The 17,315-nt window shown below is 37.0% G+C and overlaps 1 protein-coding gene across 1 annotated transcript in view; it reads right to left on the reverse strand.

Moving 5' to 3' along the window:
• Nucleotides 1-616: 616 nt before the first annotated feature.
• The window catches only part of PILRA (paired immunoglobin like type 2 receptor alpha), a 174,610-nt gene continuing 157,911 nt past the window's right edge, over nt 617-17,315 (reverse strand). The window contains exons 10-12 of the mRNA XM_053719491.1: nt 11,607-11,653; nt 4,321-4,358; nt 617-1,126 (exon numbers count right to left, since the gene is read on the reverse strand). Coding sequence (XP_053575466.1) covers nt 1,019-1,126; nt 4,321-4,358; nt 11,607-11,653 — 193 coding nt within the window. The 3' untranslated portion in view covers nt 617-1,018. The remainder of the gene's footprint in view (nt 1,127-4,320; nt 4,359-11,606; nt 11,654-17,315) is intronic.

Raw genomic sequence — 17,315 nt, forward strand, 5'->3', positions numbered from 1 at the left:
GCTTGCAGAGGTTAAGAATAAGATAATTAGGTTACAGACAGATATGAACATATTTAAACTCAGATAACCCCGGGTACTTGACCGCTAGGCGGTAAGCTGCTAGTTCAAAGTTTTTTTTGTTTTTTTTAAATCAGACAGAATACTAAGTGCACATATATGCCTTGTGTTGTTGGCTTACCCATGTGCACTGCTGTTTCCTCAACAAAGGACGCTAAGAGAATAAAGCAAAATAATAATAAATAATAAAAAAATAATACTACTATAAAATATCTATAGATTATGAGTGTTCTGAAATGCTGTGTCCAAACATATATATTAGTTTTTTCGCTTGTTTCTGTGCTTGATGTATATCAGAATCATATAATATATATGTGACTAGTAATTGAATATTTATTATTTAGTATCCCTGCATTTTTGTATACTTTTTCTATGTGTTTCTTTTAACGATGTAGAAATGCTATGTACCATCCACTGATTATCTCTGTTCCCGAAATAATATATTCGGATTTACCATTCTTTTGTTATTCCTTTCCCTAATATAATAAAAAATAGATTAAAAAAAAAAAAGAAGAAAAGAGAATAAAGCAAAATTATATTATAAAAGAAAATTGTAATGTTGCTTAAAACTGTATATTTTATTGTATAATTTATTGTAATTATGAAAGAAAAAAACAACTGTGTTTCATGTCTCTAATTAAAACAAAATTAATGCACCAGTTAAATAAATATGATAAACAGAAACTAAACACATTTTGTTACTCTTTTGTAGTAAAGTAAATTTATATTTCCAGGTAGACAAAGCAGGGATTGGAGATAGGAAACATTTAAGGGCTGCCAACAAAGTGAATATTGTACTATAAAGGAAGGTTATTTGTATAGTATATTGGTGCTATAAACCGCCAACAGGTTTCTTGTATTCTTTCTTAGAAACAGGTTAGAGAGTTGTTTTGGTTAAGTAACCACTATTTAGGTGAGATAACATCTTAAAAAGAAAAGCAGGGGAAGTCACCAGTCCCAATCAGTCACGTTTCACAACAGCGTAGACGATTTCTGATACAGGATCAGCTGATAATTTGCGTTTTTCTGGGGCTGAGTGCTCCACAGAAGCATAAAGCAAGCAATCCTCCTTTAAATAATAAAAGAAAAGAGTTAAAGGAACAGTAAAGTCCCAATTAAACTTTAAAGGGCCATAATACCCAAATGTTTAAACACTTTAAAGTGATGCAGCATAGCTGTAAAATGCTGACTAGAAAATATCACCTGAACATCTCTATGTAAAAAGAAAGATATTTTACCTCAAAAGTTCCTCAGTAGCCACCTCCCATTGTAAAGGATTTCTAAGCAGCATTTTAGTATGTCTGTCCTGGGACAGCTGAAAGGATGAGCCTCGTTAACTCTCATATTATTTCACCAATCAGGTAAAGGAAGCTTACTATGAAATCTCATGACAGTTAAGTCAAATCTCATGAGATCACAGTAAGAGTTCATGACCTCAGCACTGCTGATGCTGATTGGCTGCTGTTCATTTCTTCATTTTTTTTTTTTTTTTACCTGCAGAACTTACTCTGCTGAGCTGAGGAAATTGTGAGGTAAAATATCTTCCTTTTTTACATAGAGATGCTCAGGTGATATTTTCCTGTCAGCTTTTTACAGTTATACTGCATCAGTTTCAAGTGATTTAGCATATGAGTATTATGTCCTTTTAATGATTCAGATAGGGCATGTAATTTTAAACAACTTTCCAATTTACTTTTATCATTACATTTGTTTTGTTCTCTTGGTATTCTTAGTTGAAAGCTAAACTTAGGTAGGCTCATATGCTAATTTCTAAGCCTTTGAAGGCCGCCTCTTATCTGAATGCATTTGACAGTTTTTCACAGCTAGAGGGTGTTAGTTAATTTAAATAATAAAAAAATAAAGTAGACTGTCCCTTTAAATAAAAACATTAATATGTCTTCACAAATTATACAAACTATTTTTTACAATGTATGTTTATTACTTGTATTATCCAAAATATTTCTGCACTAATTGCAAACTAACGTTAATGTTTCTGGGAATGTTTTCCTTTTTAAAGAAATTGAAAAACTACAGGAAGTACTTTTTGTATGCACTGGCTGCTATGTTTGCAGAAGATAAAACTTGCTGACTCCTCTGCAAATATTATAATAAAATGCATGCATAAATAAACCTAGAATATTTACAGCTTGATTTGTTCTCCAAACTTAATCATTTATATGACTGTGAATTTCTAAGGTGAGGTTAATATGACATGGAACACAAAAACATGATTTCATTATTTAGATAGAGCATTCAATTTGAAATCACTTTCGAGTTTACTTCTATCACCAAATTTGCTTTATACGTTTGTCCTTAAAGGGAGACTAGGATCAATATTAAACGGACATGAAACTCAAAATCTTTCTTTCATGATTTAGATAGAGAATACAGTTTAAAACAACTTTTCAATTTACTTCTGTTATCAATTTTGCTTAGTTCTCTTGGTATCCTTTATTGAAGGAGCATCAATGCACTAGTGGGAGCTAGCTGAACACATTGGGTGAGCCAATGAGAAGAGGGATATATGTATATATATATATATATATATATATATAGAGAGAGAGAGAGAGAGAGAGAGAGAGAGAGAGAGAGACCAATCAGTATTGCATTGCTGTTTCTGAGCCTACCTAGGTATGCTTTTAAACAAAATATACCGAGAGAATGAATCAAATTTGATAATAAAGTAAACTAGAAAGTTGATTAAAATTACATCCGCTATATGAATCATGAAAGCTGAATTTTGATTTTCCTGTCCCTTTAATGATATTGAACAAACAATATTTTATACATTAACATATCTTTTGCATTTTGTTTGAAAATATTTTGATCTCTCCATCTATCCGTCTGTCTGTCTGTCTATCCTCCTTTTCATGCAGTACTTGTCAATAAATTAATTATGGACACACTTAAATAGTATTTAGTCAGTTTTGTGTAATCTAGTAATTATTCACAGTTTCAATATATTGCAATGTTCTATTTATATGTATTATTAATATTCATTTACTATGTCTATGAATTATTCACAATGATTTGCATTAAAGGACCATTAAATTCAGTAAAATTGCATAATCATCAAGTGCAGAACAAAACAACTATACATTAGCACTTACTCTTTTAAATGGACAGCAGCATTTTTCTGAAAATTTTAAAAATGTACTTCAATCTGCCTGCCCTGTGTACTATTTGACAGCCATCAGTCAATTATAGATGCCTTAAACATATTAATTGAGGACTTTTGCACATGCTCAGTAGTAGCTGGTGCCTCAGGAAGTGTTTATAAAAAAAAAACAGACTGTGAGTTTGATATTTGAAGCAGATTGGAAAGTCTCTTTAAATTGAATGCTCTATCTAAATGATGAAAGTTTAAAGGGACATACAACTCAAAAATGTTCTTTTATGATTCAGATAAAGCATACAATTTTAAACAACTTTCCAATTTACTTCCATACCTAGGTAGGATCAGGAGCTGTGAGTTAGCTGCTGATTGGTGGCTTCATATATATACATCTTATTATTGGCTTACTGATATGTCCAGCAGCTAGTTCCCAATAGTGCATTGCTGCTCTTTCAATAAAGGATACCAAGAGAATGAAACACAATTGATAACAGAAGTACATTGGAAAATTGTTTAAAATCTTATTCTCTATCTGAATCATGAATGATTTTTTGTGTGTTCCATGTCCCTTTAATTTTGATCCTAATGTACTCTAGGATAAGAGTGCCCATACTTCAGTGAGAGAAGGCCAACCTATCAGATATGTTTTCTTAGAAACTCTTAGCCATGCCTTCTTAGAACCTTTCAGACATCTCCAAGGACCACCAGTAATCTTCTCAATCTCACATAACCGAACCCTCCCACATGTGTCCTCACCCCCAGATTACAGATTTTTAATGTCCCACATCCTGGAAATCATCCATCAGATGTTGAGAGGCATATACCAGTATAACCCAATCTAACATCTGGCTACACTTACTCTAAGATGCTAGATCAACAACCCAATTTCTATTATTATAAAAATTAATTGAACTCTATGATTTGGTCTTCCAAGTTCCAAATGATTTTATAAAACATTGAATTATGCACACTTTTATAATCCATAGACTTTTTAATAATTTGTTCAATTTATATAAATGTAGCAATTTTAAATATTTTGTTCAACGATTACAGTAATGGTCTAAACCAATTAACTTTCTTCTCCTGCAGCACACATATATACTAAACAAAACAAAAAAACTAGGACATAATAACTTAATATAATTTACCTCTTGTTGGCTCACAAAGTATTCTGAATCTTCATGTTCTAAGAAAAAAGACTAAAAATTATTATACCAAATTTAAATTGTGTGGATAATTATCATTATATTCATTATATATATGTTGGATATTGATCATCATCAGTATAGAATACAGAGATTTTAGATTGAACATTGCCATAGTATTTCATTATTACTCAACAGTATGTTCTTTCTTTACAAGACTATAAACCATTATTCATATTATAGAGTGTGGTCCATTTATTATTAGTGTAGGTTCTCAGCATCATTTACAGTATCCCCCAAAAGTGAGTACACCCCTTAGATTTTTGTAAATATTTATTATACTTTTTCATGTGACAACACTGAAGAAATTACACTTTGCTACAATGTAAAGTAGTCAGTGTACAGCCTGTATAAAAGTATAAACAGGGGCGGACTGAGACCAACCAGGGCCCCCGGGCAAAAGTGTGGCAGGGCCCCCCACTCCCTCTTTGCTCCACCTACCTAACAATTCTGCCCGTCCTCCACCATATTGTCCCTCCCATGTCCAGTGCCCCTCCCACCTTCCTTGCCCCTCCCACCTTATATGTCCCTCCCCCACCATGTTTTTAATTGCCATATAAAGAGACAATTTTTTCCTTAAATATTTTTAGTAAGAACTAAATATTGTAAATTAACAAGTGCTTATACCAACAAAAAAAAATCCCCATGCCTATTTGCACTACAGTATGTAAAAGAAAGTAATGAGGGACAGACAAGGGGGTAATATCACTTTTCTTGCAGCTAAAGAGGTAAAATCATTAATTTGTATATTTCCTTTCAATAATAGATGCATGATCCTATAAGTAGGCGTCTATACTAAATACAGATAAAACTATCTTTATTTTAACTGAAACCAGAGCAGGTTTAGAGAAATCAATTTTAAAGGGAGAGTAAAGTCAAAATTAAACTTTAAAGGAACATGAAACCCAAAAAACTTATTTCATGATTTAGCTAGAACATATAATTTTAACCCCTTAACGACCAAGGACGTATGCCATATGTCCTCAAAAAAAAATACAGTTAATGACCGAGGACGTATGGCGTACGTCCTTGGTCTGGAAAGCAGCTGGAAGCGATCTTGCTCACTTCCAGCCGCTTTCCGGTTATTGCAGTGATGCCTCGATATCGAGGCATTCTGCAATAACCCCCTCTTGGCCATCCGATGCAGAGAGAGCCACTCTGTGGCCCTCTCTGCACCGGACATCGATCTCCGGTATCGTTGGTGGGTGGGAGCTTACGTGAGAGGCGGCCATCGATGGGCCATATGACGTCGAGGGCGGCGGGATTGTGGGCGGGATCGCCGGGGGCGCGCACGGGGGCGCGCACATGCACGGGGGGACGGGCGCGTGCACAGGGTGGATGTGGGTGGGAACGGCTACACTACAGAAAACACTTGAAAATAAAAGTTGGGTAAAAATTAATTTTTGGTAAAATCAAAGTGATCTGGGAGGTGGAGGGGGGTTTTTCTTTGGGGGGGGAAGCTACACTACAGAAAAAAAAAGAAAAAATAATAAAAAAACATTTTTTTGCAGAAACTGGGTACTGGCAGACAGCTGCCAGTACCAAAGATGGCTCCCAGTAAGGTAGAGGGGGAGGGTTAGAGAGCTGTTTGGGGGGGGATCAGGGAGGTTGGGGGCTAAGGGGGGAATCCTACACATCAGCATATGTAAATATGCTAAAAATATATATATATTTTTAAAAATACCTTTTATTTTAGTACTGGCAGACTTTCTGCCAGTACTTAAGATGGTGGGGACAATTGTGGGGTGGGGGAGGGAAGAGCACTGTTTGGGAGGGATCAGGGGGTCTGATGTGTCAGGTGGGAGGCTGATCTCTACACTAAAGCTAAAATAAACCCTGCAAGCTCCCTACAAGTTACCTAATTAACCCCTTCACTTCTAGACATAATACACGTGTGATGCGCAGCGGCATTTCGTGGCCTTCTAATTACCAAAAAGCAACGCCAAAGCCATATATGTCTACTATTTATGAACAAAGGGGATCCCAGAGAAGCATTTACAACCATTTGTGCCATAATTGCACAAGCTGTTTGTAAATAATTTCAGTGAGAAAACTAAAGTTTGTGAAAAAGTGAACGATTTTTTTTTTATTTTATTGCATTTGGCGGGGAAATGGTGGCATGAAATATACCAAAATGGGCCTAGATCAATACTTTGGGTGGTCTACTACACTACACTAAAGCTAAACTTAACCCTACAAGCTGCCTACAAGCTCCCTAATTAACCCCTTCACTGCTGGGCATAATACACGTGTTGTGCGCAGTGGCATTTAGCGGCCTTCTAATTACCAAAAAGCAATACCAAAGCCATATATGTCTGCTATTTATGAACAAAGGGGATCCCAGAGAAGCTTTTACAACCATTTGTGCCATAATTGCACAAGCTGTTTGTAAATAATTTCAATGAGAAACCTAAAATTGTGAAAAAGTGAACAATTTTTTTTTATTTGATCGCATTTGGCGGTGAAATGGTGGCATGAAATATACCAAGATGGGCCTAGATCAATTATTGGGGTTGTCTACTACACTACACTAAAGCTAAAATTAACCCTAGAAGCTCCCTACATGCTCCCTAATTAACCCCTCCACTGCTGGGCATAATACACGTGTGGTGCGCAGTGGCATTTAGCGGCCTTCTAATTACCAAAAAAAAAATGCCAAAGCCATATATGTCTGCTATTTATGAACAAAGGGGATCCCAGAAAAGCATTTACAACCATTTATGCCATAATTGCACAAGTTGTTTGTAAATAATTTCTGTGAGAAAGTGAACAATTTTTTTTATTTGATCTCATTTGGCGGTGAAATGGTGGCATGAAATATACCAAAATGGGCCTAGATCAATACTTTGTGATGTCTTCTAAAAAAAATATATACATGTCAATGGATATTCAGGGATTCCTGAAAGATATCAGTGTCCCAATGTAACTAGCGCTAATTTTGAAAAAAAGTGGTTTGGAAATAGCAAAGTGCTACTTGTATTTATGGCCCTATAACTTGCAAAAAAAGCAAAGAATATGTAAACATTGGGTATTTCTAGACTCAGGACAAAATTTAGAAACTATTTAGCATTGGTGTTTTTTGGTGGTTGTAGATGTGTAACAGATTTTAGGGGTCAAAGTTAGAAAAAGTGTGTTTTTTTCCATTTTTTCCTCATATTTTATAATTTTTTTTATAGTAAATTATAAGATATGATGAAAATAAGGATATCTTGAGAAAGTCCATTTAATGGTGAGAAAAACGGTATATAATATGTGTGGGTAAAGTAAATGAGTAAGAAGAAAATTACAGCTAAACACAAACACCGCAAAAATGTAAAAATAGCCTTGGTCCCAAACGGACAGAAAATGGAAAAGTGCTGTGGTCATTAAAGGGTTAAACAACTTTCCAGTTTACTTATATTATCTATTCTTTTGGTATCATTTGTTGAATGAGCAACAATGCACTACTGGTTTCTAACTGAACACATGGGTGAGTCAATGACAATCAATGTTCTCTCTGTCACACACACAGCCCCCTCCCCAGTTCCTTATATACAAAAATATATTATAAAGAGGTCCCCTCTGTCACATACACAGCCCCCTCCCCAGTTCCTTATATACAGATATATATTATAGAGGTTCCCGTTGTCACACACCCAGCCCCCTCCCAGATCCATATATACAGATATACAGTATATTATAGAAGTCACTCTGTCACACACACCCCTCCCCAGATCCTTATATATATATATATATATATATATATATATATATATATATATATATATATAGAGAGAGAGAGAGAGAGAGAGAGAGAGAGAGAGAGAGAGAGAGAGAGAGAGAGAGAGAGAGAGAGAGAGAGAGAGAGAGAGAGAGAGAGAGAGAGAGAGAGAGAGAGAGAGGCTCCCTCTGTCACAAACACAGCCCCCTCCCCAGTTCCTTATATGCAGATATATATTAAGGAGGTTCAAGCAAGCAGACTGTAGTACTTTACTAATTACTGTTAGTATGAGATAATTATAAGAGCTTAAAGGGACACTGAACCCACTTTTTTTCTTTTGTAATTCAGAAAGAGCATGCAATTTTAGCAACTTTCTAATTTGCTCCTATTATCAATTTTTCTTCGTTCTCTTGCTATCATTATTTGAAAAAGAAGGCATCTAAGCTTTTTTTTGATTTCAGTACTCTGGACAGCACTTTTTTATTGGTGGATGGATTTATCCACCAATCAGCAAGGACAACCCAGGTTGTTCACCAAAAATGGGCCGGCATCTAAACGTACATTCTTGCATTTCAAATAAAGATACCAAGAGAATGAAGAAAATTTGATAATAGGAGTAAATTAGAAAGTTGCTTAAAATTTCATGCTCAATCTGAATCACAAAAGAAAATTTTTGGGTACAGTGTCCCTTTAAGTAAACCTGTTTGGCTGCTTTGCATAAGTAAATGCATGGTCATTGCCCCAAGAGCAATATAAATGGAGGAAGGTGGGTGTTAAGCAGACCCTCATCCGTTTAGCAGTGATCACACTAAAAAAGCATTCCATATGCTCTGTTCAAAACATGCTTTTTTGAAAATGCCCTGACCTGTCTAGGGCAATATCTTTAAACGTGATCCACACAAGAGCTTCCTCAATATAAATATAAAAAGACTTTTCCCAGTGTTTCTTGACCATTTCAAGGCAATGCAAAAGAGTTAAATGCCCTTTTAAGGGCAATGCCCATACAAATGCCATTTTCAGGGCAATGGGTAGATTTTTATTTTTTTATTTTGTGGGTTGGGGGGGGTTGTAATGTTAGTGGGTCTTTGCATTTTTTTTTTTCAGGTAAAAGAGCTGTTTAACTTAGGGCATTGCCCTACAAAAGGCCCTTTAAGGGCTATTGGTAGTTTATTTTAGATTAGTGTTTTTATTTTTGGGTGTTTTTTTTTTTAAATGGGTATTTGATTAGGAATAATTTTTATTATTTTTGATATTTTGTTTGTTATTTTGTGTAATGTATTTTTTTTTTCGTTTTGGGGTGGGTTTTTATTTTTATATTAGGGCTTGAGCATTTCATAAAAGAGCTGAATGCCCTTTTAAGGGCAGGAAAAAGAGCTAAATGCCCTTTTAAGGTCAATGCCCATACAAATTCCCTTTTCAGGGCAATGGGTAGATTAGGTTTTACTTTATTTGCATTTTATGGGTTTGGGGATGGGGTTTGTATACTGTTAGGGGGTGTTTGTTTTGTATCAAAAGAGCTGTTAACTGTAGGGTAATGCCCTACAAAAGGCCCTTTTAAGGGCCCTTGGTAATATATTCCAGATTAGCCTTTTTTATTTTGGGGTGTTTTATTTTTTTTTTTTTTAAAGGGTATTAGAATAGAAATAATTTTTATTGGTTTAGAAATTTTGTTTGTTAATTTTTGTAATGGTAGTTTTTTTTCTTTTTTGTAATGTTAGGTTTTAGTATAGGGCAGCTTAGGTTTTATTTCACAGGTAAGTTTGTATTTATTTTAACTAGGTAGTTATTAAATAGTTAATAACTATTTACTAACTAGTCTACCTAGTTAAAATAAATACAAAGTTACCTGTGAAATACAATTTAGTGGAAGTGATGTGGGAGGCCAGAGGTTTAGGGGTTAATAACTTTATTTAGTGGCGGTGATGTCAGGGAGTGGCGGAATAGGGGTTAATAGATTTATTATAGTGTGGGTGATGTTGGGGTGCAGGGGAATAGGGATTAATAACTTGAGTATAGTGGTGGTGATTTGGGGAGTTGCAGATTAGGGGTTAATAGCTTTATTTTAGGTGGCAGCGATATCAGGAATGGCAGATTAGGGGTTAATAACATTATAGCAAAGGGAGAGAAGCAGCACAGCTCACAGGAACATATCCAGAGATCAGCTGGGGAATCCGTAAGTAATCAAGAAGCAGATCGAACTTACAGTTTGACTTAGAAATGAGATTAAAGTCTTGAGGTGCCAGTCAAAGAGAAAAGGGACTGAGCGTGTTCCAAAAACTTGCACAAAAACAGAAAGGCAGCACACCAGGATTCCAATTAAAAGCAGAGCTTTATTCCATGTTAAAAGACACACAAAATTAACATGCGTGGGGAGGGGGCGTGGCCTTACGCTTTTCATGCTGTGCGGCACTTAGTCACCTATGAAATAAAGCTCTGCTTTTAATTGGAATCCTTGTGTGCTGCCTTTCTGTTTTTGTGTTAATAACATTATGTAGGTGCCGGCGATGTCGGTGGGGGGCAGATTAGGGGTGTTTAGACTCGGGGTTTATGTTAGGGTGCTAGGTTTAAACTTTTTTTTCCCATAGACATCAATGGGGCTGCGTTACAGAGCTGTTAGGAGTTAGGCTTTTTTCTGACCCGCTCTCCCTATTGATGTCTATGGGGAAAGCGAGCAGGAGGATGTCAAAACAGCGCTTGGATTGTGTGCGGTATGGAGCTCAATGCAGCCACATCGCACGCACAAGGCGGCTGTTTGAAAACTTGTAATGGCTGCGCTATAGAGGGTTAAATAACGCAACTTTTGTTGTGTTCGCTAATTTTCCTATAGCCTGCATAACTTGTAATCTAGGTGAATGTAATTATAGTAAGGCTTAAAGGGACACCGAACCCAAATTTTTTTTCTTTCATGATAGAGCATGAAATTTTAAGCAACTTTCTAATTTACTCCTATTATCAAATTCTCTTCATTCTCTTGGTATCTTTATTTGAAATGCAAGAATGTAAGTTTAGATGCCGGACCATTTTTGGTGAATAATCTGGGTTGTCCTTGCTGATTGGTGGATACATTTATTCACCAATAAAAAGTGCTGTCCAGAGTCCTAAACCAAAAAAAAGCTCAGATGCCATCTTTTTCAAATAAAGATAGCAAGAGAATGAAGAAAAATTGATAATAGGAGTAAATTAGAAAGTTGCTTAAAATTGCATGCTCTATCTGAATCATGAAAGAAAACATTTGGGTTCAGTGTCCCTTACAGTGATTACTCGTTGCCTGGGAAAGTAGAGTTACGGTAAAGGCAATATTAAATTTAATTTTAAAGTTAAGGACTTTAAGCTATCTCTAGAAGCTCGTTAATCAACATATTAACATATTAAGAGATATGTTAAAATTATTTACAGGACAACATTTTAACTAACTTTACATTAGTGTTATTGATAATCTGTGACCAGCAATTTTCTTGGTGCCTGTTTTTCACTACTTCAGTAGTAAACCCTAAGCAAATATATAAAGATACATTTATTTTTATTTTACCTCTTTTGATTTCTTCAGGGACTTCTGAGTAGACCTGTTGTGTCTGACTGTGGAACACAAATGATATAAATGTTGTAAACTGTTGTGTACATCAGGAAAAACATAATTTATTTAACCGATAAATTAATTTCTTTTATATTGGCAAGACTCCATGAGCTAGTGACGTAAGGGATATACAATCCTACCAGGAGGGGCAAAGTTTCCCAAACCTCAAAATGCCTATAAATACATCCCTCACCACACACAGAATTCAGTTTAACGAATAGCCAAGTAGTGGGGTGAAAAAGAAAGGAGTAGAAAGCATCAAAAAAGGAATTGAAAATAATTGTGCTTTATACAAAAAATCATAACCACCATAAAAAGGGTGGGTCTCGTGGACTCTTGCCAATATGAAAGAAATTAATTTATCAGGTAAGTTCTTACATAAATTATGTTTTCTTTCATGTAATTGGCAAGAGTCCATGAGCTAGTGACATATGAGATAGTAATACCCAAGATGAGGAACACCACAGAAGAGTCACTAGAGAGGGAGGGATAAAAATAATAACAGCCATTTTCTGCTGAAAAAAATAATCCACAACCCAAAATATAAATTTATTCTCATAAATGAAAAGAAAAAAACATATGCAGAGGAATCAAACTGAAACAGCTGCCTGAAAACCTTTTCTACCAAAAACTGCTTCCAAAGATGCAAAAACATAAAAACGGTAGAATTTAGTAAATGTATGCAAAGAAGACAAGTTGCTGCCTTGCAAATCTGATCAACTGAAGCTTCATTCTTAAAAGCCTATGAAGTGGAGACTGATCTAGTAGAATGAGCTGTGATTCTCTGAGCTGGGGCATGACCTGGCTCCAAATAAGCCTGATGAATCGAAAGCTTTCACCAAGATGCCAAGGAAATGGCAAAAGCCTTCTGACATTTCCTAGAACCAGAAAAGACAACAAATAGACTAGAAGTCTTCCTGAAATCTTTAGTGTCTTCAACATAAACTTTCAAAGCTCTTACAATATTCAAAGAATGTAAGGATCTCTCCAAAGAATTCTTAGGATTAGGACACAAAGAAGGAACAACAATTTCTCTATTAATGTTGTTAGAATTCACAACCTTAGGTAGAAATGTAAATGAATTCCTCAAAACTGCCTTATCCTGATGGAAAATCAGAAAAGATTCACAAGAAAGAGCAGATAATTCAGAAACTCTTCTAGCAAAAGAGATTGCCAAAAGGAACAACACTTTCCAAGAAAGTAGTTTAATGTCCAAAGAATGCATAGGCTCAAACGGAGGAGCCTGTAAAGCCTTCAAAACCAAATTAAGACTCCAAGGAGGAGAGATTGATTTAATGACAGGCTTGAAATGGACTAAAGCCTGTACAAAACAGTGAATATCAGGAAGCTTAGCCATCTTTCTGTGAAATAAAACAGAAAGAGAAGAGATTTGTCCCTTCAAGGAACTTGCAGACAAACCTTTATCCAACCATCCTGAAAAAATGCAAAATTCTAAGAATTCTAGAAGAATGCCAGGAGAATTTATGAGAAGAACATCATGAAATATAAGTTTTCCAAACTCGATAATAAATCTTTCTAGAAACAGATTTACGAGCCTGTAAGATAGTATTAATCACTGAGTCAGAGAAACCTCTATGACTAAGCACTAGGCATTTAATTTCCATACCATAAAATTTAATGATTTGAGATCCTGATGGAAAAACAGACCTTGAGACAGAAGGTCTGGTCTCAAAGCAAGTGGCCAAGGTTGGCAACTGGACATCCGAACAAGATCCGCATAACAAAACCTGTGAGGCCATGCTGGAGCTACCAGAAACACAAACGATTGTTCCATGATGACCTTGGAGATCCCTCTTGGGAGAAGAACTAGAGGCGGGAAGATATAAGCAGGTTGGTAACACCAAGGAACTGCTAACGCATCCACTGCCTCCGCCTGAGGATCCCTAGACCTGTACAGGTACCTGGGAAGTCTTTTGCTTAAATGGGAAGCCATCAGATCTATTTCTGGAAGACCGCACATCTGAACAATCTGAGAAAACACATCTGGATGGAGCGACCACTCCCCCGGATGTAAAATCTGACGGCTGAGATAATCTGCTTCCCAATTATCTACGCCTGGGATATGAACTGCAAAAATTAGACAGGAGCTGGATTCCACCCAAGAAAGTATACAAGATACTTCTTTCATAACTTGGGGACTGTGAGTCCCACCTTGTTGATTAACATATGCCACAGTTGTGATATTGTCTGTCTGAAAACAAATGAACGGTTCTCTCTTCAACAGAGGCCAAACCTGAAGAGCCCTGAAAATAGCATGGAGTTCTAAAATATTGATTGGTAACCTCGCATCTTGAGATTTCCAAACCCCTTGTGCTGTCAGAGATCCCCAAACCGCTCCCCAACTTAAAAGACTTGCATCTGTTGTGATCACAGTCCAGGTTGGACGAACAAAAGAGGCCCCTTGAACTATATGATGGTGATCTAACCACCAAGTCAGAGAGAGTCGAACATTGGGATTTAAGGATATTAACTGAGATATCTTAGTAAAATCTCTGCACCTTTGATTCAGCATACAAAGATGAAGAGGTCTCATATGAAAATGAGCAAAGGGGATAGCGTCTGATGCTGCAGTCATGAGACCTAAAACTTCCATACACATAGCTATTGAAGGGAATGATTGAGACTGAAGGGTTAGACAAACTGAAACCAATTTTATTTGTCTCTTGTCTGTTAGAGACAGAGTCATGGACACTGAATCTATCTGGAAACCTAAAAAGGTGACCCTTCTCTGAGGAATCAAGGAATTTTTTGGTAAATTGATCCTCCAACCATGTCTTTGAAGAAACAACACTAGTTGATTCATGTGAGATTCTTCAGAATGAAAAGACTGAGCTAGTACCAAGATATCGTCCAAATAAGGAAACACCGCAATACCTCGTTCTCTGATTACAGAGAGTAGGGCACCGAGAACCTTTGAAAAGATTCTTGGAGCTGTCGCTAGGCCAAATGGAAGAGCGACAAATTGGTAATGCTTGTCTAGAAAAGAGAATCTCAGAAACTGATAATGGTCTGGATGAATCGGAATATAAAGATATGCATCCTTTAAGTCTATCGTGGACATATAATGCCCTTGCTGAACAAAAGGCAGAATAGTCCTTATAGTCACCATTTTGAAAATTGGCACTCTTACAAAACGATTTAAAATGTTCAGATCCAGAACTGGCCTGAATGAATTTTCTTTCTTTGGGACAATGAATAGATTTGAATAAAACCTCAGACCCTGTTCCTGGAACGGAACTGGTATGATTACCCCTGAAAGCTCCAGGTCTGAAACACTTCAGAAAAGCCTGATCCTTTACTGGATTTGCTGGGATACGTGAGAGAAAAAATCTTCCTATTCGGTACCCTTAAGAGACATTTCTCTGAATCAATTGACTTTGGACAGAATCTGCCCAAATGCTTTGGAAGAATCTTAATCTGCACCCTACCAGCTGAGCTGGAATGAGGGCCGCACCTTCATGCAGACATGAGGGGCTGGCTTTGGTTTCTTAAATGGTTTGGATTTACTCCAACTTGAAGAATGTTTCCAATTGGAAACAGATTCTTTTGGGGAAGGATTGGGTTTCTGTTCCTTATTTTGTCGAAAGGAACGAAAACGGTTAGAAGCTTTAGATTTACCCTTAGGTCTTTTATCCTGAGCCTTTTGCGGGCATGCCCCAAAGAAATCAGCTCTTTTGCCTGAAAAAAAAACATACAATACCCCCCCAACATTACAACCCACCACCCACATACCCCTAATCTAACCCACCCAAACCCCCCTTAAAAAACCTAACACTAAGCCCCTGAAGATCTCCCTACCTTGTCTTCACCCAGCCGGGTATCACCGATCCGTCCATAAGAGGGTCCGAAGTCTTCATCCTATCCGGCAAGAAGAGGTCCTCCAGAGGGTCTGAAGTCTTCATCCTATCCGGCAAGAAGAGGTCCTCCAGAGGGTCCAAAGTCTTCATCCAGGCGGCATCTTCTATCTTCTTCTATCCGGAGCAGAGCGGGTCCATCTTGAAGCAGCCGACGCGGAGCCATCCTTCCTCACCGACGGACTAACGACAAATGAAGGTTCCTTTAAATGACGTCATCCGAGATGGCATCCCTCGAATTCCGATTGGCTGGTAGGATTCTATCAGCCAATCGGAATTAAGGTAGGAAAAATCTGATTGGCTGATTGATTCAGCCAATCAGATTCAAGTGCAATCGGATTGGCTGATCCAATCAGCCAATAAGATTGAGCTTACATTCTATTGGCTGATCGGAACACCCAATAGAATGCGAGCTCAATCTGATTGGCTGATCCAATCAGCCAATCGGATTGAACTTGAATCTGATTGGCTGATTCAATCAGCCAATCAGATTTTTCCTACCTTAATTCCGACTGGCTGAGAGAATCCTATCAGCCAATTGGAATTCGAGGGACGCCATCTTGGATGACGTCATTTAAAGGAACCTTCATTCGTCGTTAGTCCGTTGGTGAGGAAGCATGGCTCCGCGTCGGCTGCTTCAAGATGGACCCGCACCGCTCTGGATGGAAGAAGATAGAAGATGCCGCCTGGATGAAGACTTTGGACCCTCTGGAGGACCTCTTCTTGCCGGATAGGATGAAGACTTCGGACCCTCTGGAGGACCTCTTCTTGCCGGATAGGATGAAGACTTCGGACCCTCTTCTGGACGGATTGGTGATACCCGGCTGGGTGAAGACAAGGTAGGGAGATCTTCAGGGGCTTAGTGTTAGGTTTTTTAAGGGGGGTTTGGGTGGGTTAGATTAGGGGTATGTGGGTGGTGGGTTGTAATGTTGGGGCGGGTATTGTATGTTTTTTTTTTCAGGCAAAAGAGCTGATTTCTTTGGGGCATGCCCCGCAAAAGGCCCTTTTAAGGGCTGGTAAGGTAATAGAGCTGTTACCTTTTTATTTTAGAATAGGGTAGGGCATTTTTTTATTTTGGGGGATTTGTTATTTTTTTAGGGGGCTTAGAGTAGGTGTAATTAGTTTAAAATTCTTGTAATGTTTTGTTATTTTTTGTAATTTAGTGTTTGTTTTTGTAATTTAGTTTAGTTGATTTAATTGTAGGTAATTGTAGGTAGTTTAGTTAATTAATTTATTGATAGTGTAGTGTTAGGTTTAATTGTAACTTAGGTTAGGATTTATTTTACAGGTAATTTTGTAATTATTTTACTAGGTAGCTATTAAATACTAAATAACTATTTAATAGCTATTGTACCTAGTTAAAATAAATACAAAGTTGCCTGTAAAATAAATATAAATCCTAAAATAGCTACAATATAATTATTCGTTATATTGTAGCTATATTAGGGTTTATTTTACAGGTAAGTATTTAGCTTTAAATAGGATTAATTTATTTAATAAAAAATAATTTATTTAGTTAGATTTAAATTATATTTAATTTAGGGGGGGTGTTAGGGTTAGGGTTAGACTTAGCTTTAGGGGTTAATACATTTATTAGAGTAGCGGTGAGGTCCGGTCGGCAGATTAGGGGTTAATAAGTGTAGGTAAGGTAGCAGCGACGTTGGGGGGGGCAGATTAGGGGTTAATAAATATAATGTAGGTGTCGGCGAAGTTGGGGGCAGCAGATTAGGGGTTCATAGGGATAATGTAGGTTGCGGCGGTGTCCGGAGCGGAATATTAGGGGTTAAAA

Source organism: Bombina bombina, chromosome 6 (assembly GCF_027579735.1).
Source record: "Bombina bombina isolate aBomBom1 chromosome 6, aBomBom1.pri, whole genome shotgun sequence".
Classification (NCBI taxonomy): domain Eukaryota; kingdom Metazoa; phylum Chordata; class Amphibia; order Anura; family Bombinatoridae; genus Bombina; species Bombina bombina.